The sequence below is a fragment of the Nestor notabilis genome, unplaced genomic scaffold (genome assembly GCF_000696875.1).
Source record: "Nestor notabilis isolate BGI_N333 unplaced genomic scaffold, ASM69687v1 scaffold21389, whole genome shotgun sequence".
Classification (NCBI taxonomy): Eukaryota; Metazoa; Chordata; class Aves; order Psittaciformes; family Psittacidae; genus Nestor; species Nestor notabilis.
In genome coordinates, this window is record NW_009944374.1 from 414 (window position 1) to 9,718 (window position 9,305).

The 9,305-nt window shown below is 44.0% G+C and overlaps 1 protein-coding gene across 1 annotated transcript in view; it reads left to right on the plus strand.

Annotated features, from left to right (window-relative positions):
- LOC104411865 (gamma-aminobutyric acid receptor-associated protein-like 1) overlaps positions 1 to 6,261 on the plus strand; it is a 6,668-nt gene extending 407 nt beyond the window's left edge. Inside the window, exons 2-4 of the mRNA XM_010022401.1 lie at positions 3,340 to 3,418; positions 4,349 to 4,467; positions 5,867 to 6,261. Of these exons, the coding sequence (XP_010020703.1) occupies positions 3,340 to 3,418; positions 4,349 to 4,467; positions 5,867 to 5,932 (264 nt within the window). The 3' untranslated portion in view covers positions 5,933 to 6,261. The remainder of the gene's footprint in view (positions 1 to 3,339; positions 3,419 to 4,348; positions 4,468 to 5,866) is intronic.
- The last annotated feature ends 3,044 nt before the right edge of the window (positions 6,262 to 9,305 follow it).

A 9,305-nucleotide genomic window follows, 5' to 3' on the forward strand; every position in this document is an offset into this window, starting at 1 on the left:
GCGTGGGGCTGGGGGGTGGGCAGGGAGCCTACCATCCTCTGTGGGAATGGAGAACAATGAGGTGGGGGAGCCGGGTACACTCCGTGAGAAACAAACCCGGGATCCGTGTCAGCTGAGCCTTTCACTTTACTTTTATTTTGTTGGCTTTTGCCCTGTCTTTTTTCCGGCGCAGTCTTGCTGTTATTTCCTTTTGCATGAGAGAAAAAAAAGAATTATACTTCTCAGGCTTTTTGGTGTCCTGTTTAATCATCCTGTGGAAAAAACCAGTCACTTGGAAAACAAGGTCATCTCTTAGCTAAACTTTGCTTCCTCATCCTTTGGTCCCTTTGGAGTGCCTGTGGAAAACTTCTGGCTTTATAATTACTAATAATAGTTGGAAAAAGAGGTGACAAATAGAATTAATTGTGGTGGGGTGTTTTTTTTTTGTTGTTTTGGATTTTTTGGGGGTTTTTTTGTTCGTTCTTTTTGTGTGTGTGTGTGTTCCTTTTGAATAAACGTTTTGCAAATGTTCTTACTTTCCATCCCCACTGGAGAGGTCTGTCCTAGATTTACTGCCCAAGGGTACCGCATGCAAAATAATTTAGACTCCCCCCTAAATCTGAGGACAAGGGTAACAGTTACACCACAGCTTTTCCCTCCAGGCTAACACCATTTTAGGTATCTCGGGAGTGGCCCGCAACTGGACCTGCAGAAGTTTTTGGAAGTCAGTATTTGGGTGCATTTGTCCTAGCTGTTTTTTGAGAACCCCTGGCAGAGCCTAGCAGGTCGAGCAGAAGTCTTGTGCTGTGGTATATGATGAAGACCACAGATGTCAGGAGTGAGACAGGCGGTAAACTGAGGGTTAACATGGCACAGCAGATCATGGTAGATGTGTGCAGCAGAGCCATGTGGGGAGCACAGGACCAGATCTGGTCTGGCAAGAGGTAAAAGAGGTCAAGGTAGGGGGGCACCAGCAGATCTTTATGGAGAAAGCCAGGACCAGAATAAAACAGTGTGCTATAGTTCAGAATAAATGAGAACAACACATTATGAGGCCCAGATGTTACTCGCTGGGGGTAGCCTGTTGTCAGAGCTGTGTAAGGAGCAAATGAATGCAGCAGACACATCACTTCTGTCTCTGCCCTTCCCAACAGCAAGATCCTTGAAGATGACGTCTGTTTGGCTGCCTACACTGCAGTGCCCTGATACATCTCAGCATTTTGCTGAGATTATACTGCTAGCATGGTCCCACCTCACCAGTCATCACCCAGCAACAACTGACATACAGATAATCTGTATCTGCCCTTTGGATTTTCTTCGTAGGTTTGTGTGTGTGAAGGGTTTAGTGCTTCAGAAGAGATACCTGTGTTATCAGGCAAACTGACTACAGTTGTAATAGAGGACTTCCATTCCTTCCGCTGCCTCTTTGCAGGGAGATCTCTCTAAAGCTTAGTGATGATCTGATTCAAATCTTTCCTAGTGGTTTAGAAGCCCCAAAACTCTCGCCTTTTCCTCATAGCCAATGACTTGTTCTTTTCCTTTATTATCTGACGACAAGCCACCTTTTTTGAGTCAGGGTAGTCATAGCGGTGCTGCTGATACAGCAGTTTTGCGTGTCAGTAGTTTTTAAAATTGGAGGTAAGAATTAAAGGTTTCTCTCCACTGCAGTTTCTTGTGTTAGGTATTGCCTTGTTGGATGTGCAGGTGAAAAACATGCAAAGTGCTGTTGCTCTTCAGCCTGCGTCTGTTCAGTGAGATTGTGAAACTCTCCTTCCTTCATAGCATTTATCAGCAGCATCTTGTATGCAAATGCATGTCCTACCACAAACTGCCTAAAAGAGCTTGAATGCCTTGTACTAATTGAGATGTTTAAAGGTCTTGCACTAACAGAGATGACCCTGTTTCTATTTTAAAAACAAACTTAGAATTTTCAGGGGGTTTGGTTGTGTTGGCAGCATCCAAATGGAGCACAGGGAAGAGACGTTCAAGCTAGCATCTCCATGGTGTGACATGCTTAGCAGATACTCACTTGGATCTACAAGGAGTAAAGTTAGCAAGCCACTTTGGCCAGGCTAAATACACCGAGCTCATCATCATAACACTTTTTCTTTAGCATATTGTCTCACTGATGTGACACCACCATTTTGCTTCCAAAAGAAAGCTTAGTCCACAGCCTTTTTGGTTAGGCAACAGAGTTACTGATTTGGGTTGCCAAAAAACTGTGGGAGCATGGAACCCTTAGAAATCAGTATCTCGGAGTATTTACAGTTATGGGGTCTAACAGAAGTGCACAGATGAAGAGATTCAGAAAATCCAGCTTCTTGTTAGGTGGTCAAAATGGCTCCTGCAGAACAGCAAGCCACATAGATGGAATCATGTCATGTATCTCTTACCAGTTCAAAACTACGTATCATGAAAAGAGAAAAATAAAATAAACCTGCCTGCAGTTGTTTTCTGCACAAACCCAGTAGTTCCAAAGGTTTCCACGGCTTCTCACGGAAGAAGATCAGGTCACTCTGGAATATTTACTGCTTGGCTAGCTCTGGTAACATACATGTTCCTATTGCAGAAGATCTCTTGGTCTGTTTGACTTTAAAGGTGTTGAGCTTCGTGTTTTTCTGTGTTGTAATGACATCAGGAGTTAATGAGGATTAGGATTTTGTGTCAAAGGTCTCTCCAGTGACTCCAGTTGCCTGGATGTTAGCCTGTATTTTAAGTATTAGATGTTTATGTGGATAAGAAAATATCCATAACTATATGAAGTAGGTAAAATAGCCTTAAAGGATACGGATTTCAGAGTAGAAAATAACTGCCAAAAAACTGGGGATTAAAAAAACCCCAAACATTCCCCAGTGAGCTGTAGTTTCTCTTCAGGTCTTTGCTTCATTCTAGAGCACTTGGTATTGGTGAATGTAGAAATTAGGATGTGGGACTCCTGGGAGTAGGGCTGATTTTGTGCCAATCAGTTTGGAACTGTTACCTGGAAACAGTTCAACTTGTGATGCTTCTTGTGTTCACGTATTAGCCTCCTGCCAGCTTCTCCATGCAAAATTAACCTGCATTGGGACCATCAAGGTGACCTGATTATTTTTTTTTCCCCCTTGGCCATTATGATTTATTTTTATGCCTGTTCCAGACTCTGTTTTTGACTCATTGTGCTTACTGTGGAAGTCCTGGGCTCCCAGCACAGCTATTGCCAGTGATTTTAAGTCTTTCTTCTCACCTATGTGTGCTTTAATGTTGTGTATTTGTTATAGATTAAATAAATTTCTAATGCCTGGTAGCACAAAAGTGATGCTTTTTGGTCCATTTCGTCTTACAATGCTCATGGGTTATTTCTTGCTTTCTCTCACTCTCTAGGTAATTGTGGAAAAAGCACCAAAAGCTAGAGTACCCGATCTAGACAAAAGGAAGTATCTTGTGCCTTCTGACCTCACAGGTAACAAAGTCCATTCTTCCTGATTTTTCAGTGAGAAGGTCTCAGAAGTACTTTTTACTGTATGATCAGTACCAAGAAAATATCCAGGCAGGCTCCACATTTTAACATCACCCAGTTTACGTGGCTGTCCTTGTTATATTTATGCACTTTACATCCTGGATTACAACAAGCAGAATTCTCCTAAGATCTTCTGAGGTGTCCTACTGACTTAGCTAACATACATGTGTCACAGCTGACTTCTAACTATGATGAAAATGGCTGGATGGCATGTCAGAGGCAGTAGCATAATCATCAGTTAATGATGACCTAGCTGCAGAGTTGCCAGAGGCTATATCCTTGTTGCAGGAAGAGGCAAATTCTTCAAGTAGTCCCATAATTTTCCAAGGTGAAGTGGTTGGAGTCATGGCTACGGAGTTTCTTTTCTGAATGGTCATAGACGTTTTGTGTGTGAGTACATTTGTTTTCATTTGAGCATATGAACAAGTTAAGGGAACAGCATTTCTTTTTCTTGCCGTATATAGTGGATTGCAAAATACTTTCTTGTGTAACGTGGCTCAAGCAAATAGCAAGGAATTTGTTTTCAGGAATGCTATGACCACTTACACCAAGGCTAAATTCTCTAAGGTGTGTTTGAGCTATAGGATTTAAAGGTTAAGCTAGTTAGAGGTCTTTCCACCAGTTCCTGCATGTACCTGAGAAACTGCCAGCTCCAAGTAGATTGGCTGCTAATGTGGTAACAGTCATGAAGTTTCTGCTTTCTTTCCTACATTGTTCATTTTCCCCTACTTTTCCCATACAGCATGTGACTTCTGCCACCAAAAGAAAACAACCATGGTTAGGGTAAAAAAAGCCCCCACAAAACAAGACACCAAAAAACCCAAACCAAATGTTCTTTCTGCACCTAAGGCATTCTTCTCTATTCCTCTTCAGTTGGCCAATTCTACTTCTTAATCCGAAAGCGGATCCACCTGAGGCCAGAAGATGCCCTATTCTTCTTTGTCAATAATACCATCCCTCCCACCAGTGCTACCATGGGCCAGCTGTATGAGGTAAGCCTGGCCCATCTCTTTTTCCTTTGTTGGAGTATCTGGAAGAATGCGTATCTTCACAGAAGGACAACTGACCACTAGTCTACTGGCAATGCGTGCAGCTTGGTCATAGATGCCTGAACATGGACCCTCTTGGCCTGGGCCGTATTCCATCATCTCTTTAGGGAAGTTCCATCCTGCAGTTATAAAGGGGAGCCTGCGGAGCCTCATCATTTAACTGGTTGTTTGCTAGTTAGAAGGATTGTTGTTACCAGATGGTAAATGATTGCCTCAGCAGTGATACGTTGTTCCTGCCACTTTTAACAAAGTAATGAACTAAACCTTTTTTATTTATATTTCAGTGGAAAGATTGTATGGGAGAGGCAGAGTAGAACACACATTAGCTTTCCTGTTTATACCAAAGAGATTTCCTTTTAGCCAGTAAAAGAACACAGTATCACTGGGCAACGAACTGTCTATATACATTGTCAAGGAACACTTATTCTCTGTTGAGCATTTTTCGTCGTTCGCACTGTGTATGTGAGGACCTTGTAGGACCCTGAATATTGCTGCTCAGCGTTTCTGCTGAGCAGTGTTATTTGATTGACCTTAAAGGCATTATTCTAGGCCTGTCAGAGGAATGTCCTCAATCAGCTGGTTTGCAGCCTGGATTGATTTCTCCTTTTGCTGTGTTAGTGTGCTTTCATAGGAGAGCTCCAGTATGGTGCTGGGAACCTTGTTTGACCTGTCACTTTTTGGCAGTAACTGGACAATTTGTATGTGAATGGATGCAAATCATATAAGATTAACACACATGGGGAGTTTTCCACATCTGGACATGTAGCAGGAAGGTATGTCTGACTGTCCAGAGCTGAGAACTCTGTTCCTGACACTCTGCAGACTTTCTGTGTCAATGTAATCACTTCACATCTCAGCTTTACAGCCCATATGTAAACCAAGACTAGAAATACAGCCACTCGTCAGTGTTCTGAAAAATGACAAATATAATCACATCTAGCAAATACTTAAGTATCTAGAGGTGATTTTTGACTTGTTAAAGCCTTTCAAGTCTCTCCTCTCAATCTTCAGGCCATACCAGTGCTGAGATTCTACTGCTTAGCCTGAAACAGTCAGAGCTGTTTCTGTAGCATGTTTGAAGCACACTCTGGCTGTGGGTCTTCAAGTAAATTCTCTGTGTCCAGAAACATGACATGCATGAATATATAAACAGAGCTGTGGCCAGAGGGAGGCAGTTGCTGTAAGCTTGGGTTTGGTATGAAGAAGTAAAGCCTTTGATATAAAGGGGGAGAAATAGTGAAAGAGAGGTTATGCCTTCTTGTTACAGTGATCTTTTGGCTTTTCCACATGTAGCAAGTTACAGGGCTTTGGTGTGTTACTTTATCCCTTTTTGCCCTTGCAGGATAACCATGAAGAGGACTATTTTCTCTATGTGGCCTACAGTGATGAGAGCGTGTATGGCAAGTGAGCACCAGCCCCTCAGGCATGCAGGCGAGATGGACTGATGGAATGGATTTGGGGGGGGAGTCTTGGAGGGGCAGAAAGAGGATGCCTGAAAAGAGGGGAGGAGAACTGGAAGTGAAATACATGCACAATGCCATCACCTACCATGCATTAATGATAACCTTTTATTTTTTAAATGGGGGGGTGGGGGTGGGGGGACAGTGTATGAAAGGGTGAACTGAAAGGCTAACAAGGGGTTCTGCACTGAGGGATGGGGAGACTCCACTGTTCATAGTTCTTCTCTTGCCACAGCTGGATGTAGTTAGCCAGTATTGGAGGCTGCTAGACAAGCCATTGTGGTGGAGCTCCAGGAGAGGGACTGGGGAGGCATTGTGGTGGAGCTCCAGGAGAGTGACTGGGCAGGAAGGCCATTTTTGTGTAACCCTTTCATTGGCTGAAGACACGCCATGTATTGTACACTGACCTTGTCACACCTTGCCCATGACACAAGCTTCACTCCTGTGAGCATTCAGTGAGCTGTGAAATACTTCACTCTGCCCACACAAGGCTGTGCTACGCTGACAGTCTGCACTCCTACAGCTACCTGTGAAGTGTTCCAAGAGTATTGTGTTTCTCATCATTTCTATCAGTTATTAGAAGGGCTGACTCTGAGGGCTGGGAACTCAGCTGTGAGATGTGAAGGTTGGGGAAAAGAAGGATTTCCCCACCACCACCACCACCTTTGTTGCTTCAATTGCAAGTGCTGCAGAGAAAAATGAGAGAAGACATTTTCATTCTTATCTCATGAAGTCAACTGATAAACTCGTAAGCACAGGGCTAGAAAGGACCTCAAGAGAATGACTAGCCTACTCCAGCTCTGTGGCAGGACTGAGTATACCAAACATGTCCACCATGGCTGCTCGTCAAACTTGTTCTTAGTGAGCTTCATTGAGGCAGATCCTGGAGGCTGCTGAATTTGTCTGTTCAGTTCCTAGCTAGCCTACAAGTGAGAGAGCTTTTCTTGCTACCTAACTTTAGTCTCCCTTGCTGTGTATTAAGGTAACTAACTACTAATGGTCTTGTTATTGGTGAACACAGGAAATTATCTATCAGTGTTGTCCTTGCACCAGTCTACTGCAGATTTGAAGATGGCAGAAGTCCTGTGGGTTTAGCCTTCCATGTCTCACCCTTGTACAGTCCTTGCACCATGTACACAAGCAGAAGAAATCCGTCGCTCCCACATGTGTTTTGCTAGATTTTTGTGATTGGACAACAGTGCCACTCTTTGCCACAGGAGAGGTGCTTTTAGACTTGAAGGGAAATAGATTGTCTGTAGATTTCTTTTTTAATTATTATTATTTTATTTTAAGCCAGTGTTGTTCTTAGAAGGGTGGCAGATAGATAGATCCTGTCCTGTGCAAGCCTTATGCTGTCATGCCAAAGCAGTTTCTTCCCAATGGCACAAACAGCAGATTTTCCCATAACTGCCATAACTCTGATGAAGGGATGGGGGTTGAGGAGTGAGCTGACTTTCAGGAAAATTGTGGGTTTTACCTAAAAATCAGAGAACTGGACCTGAATTACTGTAATCATTCCTACAATTAAGAGAGGGACCGAGAGGGAGGAAAAGACAAGAAGGATGAAGAAGACAGGCAGATTCTGAAATAAGTTGAAGGTGTTTGCTTTCCTTACATGAAGTTAGATCCCAGTTCTCTGCGTTCCTCAGGAATGAGAAATCAAAAGGAGTGCTCCTTGATTGTGGAAGACAGGAAATTAGGTTTCAGCGTTCTCTCTTGTTCCACAGAGACAGGAGAGCAGGCTGGGAGCATGAAGTGGAAGTTACTGGCAGAACTGTGTGAAGGTCAGGGAAGGCAGCGTGGTGGGGCAGGAGGGTCACTACCTGTGTGGTATGGGAAGTAGTAGAAGAGTGGGAGAGAAGGGGGGACCACAAAGGAGGTAGACAGGGTAGTCATAATGACAGACAGAAAATGGGAAATAAAGGATGAAATGGGTGGGTTAGCATCCCCAGTTTTTCCTTCTGAACTTCAGGTTTGCTGTTCCATCATCTGGAATAAATGCATTTGGATGCGTTGTACCTTCTGCCAACTCAGATAACTTCAGTTTCTGCCTGCAGTGCTCAGTCCTCTCTTTTTAGACCTCTCTCCTCCAATTACCAGGCTCTTTTCACATCCTTTGGGTGCAAATCCGAATCGGTCTCTTGTTTTAGGAAGCTCTGTCTGTTCTGAAGCAAAAAACAGACCCAGGAGGCTTTTCAGGGTAAAAAACAAGATGCAGGCAGATGGTGTGCATTTCTCTGCCGCTGTCACACTTGCTCACATGCGTGCTGCCAAGCATGTAGTTGTGTGTTGTCTCAAAGCTTAAGGGAGAAAAGAGTTGGCATCTGGGGTGCTTGGTTTTGAGTTCAGACCCTCCCTCCTGTCCTGCTGATGGGTTTATACATGACATGTGTGGGACTAATCTCAGCCATTTGTTACAAATCAAGTTTACAGTTTGATTTAGTTGTTTTACAGTTCTTTTAACTGGATTGTGGCATTTACTTCTGTTTTTGTGCTAGTCTGGTATTGTACAAGGTAATGATGGTAATTCTTCTTTGTGTTGGTTAGCTGCAGGTTCTTGTAAAATAAAGTTCATACTACTTGAGCTAAATGAACCAATCAATAAAGATGCATTTGAAAATCACAGGCTTGATCCAAAATGGTTAACTAGCATTTCTTCCTGATGTGGGCTTGTAAATAAAGGGACAGCTTTGCCAGAACTTCTTGCTGCTACTTCTTCCCCAGATTTACTCTGTCTTGTCTACCAGGACAAGTCACTTCCCTCCTTTTGTTGTTATACATAGCCCTGGGTATATCTTGCTGTGCCACCAGTGTGGACCTCAATTAGACCTGGATCAACATGAGAAGCTCTTAAGAAGCATAATGGATGCAGAGGCATTCTCTGCCGTTTTAAGGCCCTGAACAGTCCTAGCCAGTTGATAGGGCCCTGAGCGCACCATCAGCCATGACTGTCCTTGCCAGACCCCTGGGGCCACCAGTCAATCTGCCCGTGGCATGGGCCCCATCTTATCCCCTCCAGGGCTGTCAGACCTGTCTCAGTTCCCAGCTCTCCATAGGCCTGCCCTGCCCAGCTATGAGCTGTGTAGAGCCATGGGCCCAGCTTCAGCCCATGACCATCCCAACAGCCCTGCCATCACTGCACCTCATCCTGACCCTGCCCTGCAGATGAGATTCCCATCTTGGCCTGCCTCATCAACATTATAGTTGGGGCTTGTGCCTGGGCCTGGCAACCACAGAATGGATTGGGTTGTAAAGGACCTTAAGATCATCTAGTTTCAACCCCTGTGCCATGGACAGGGATGCCTCACACTAGACCATGTT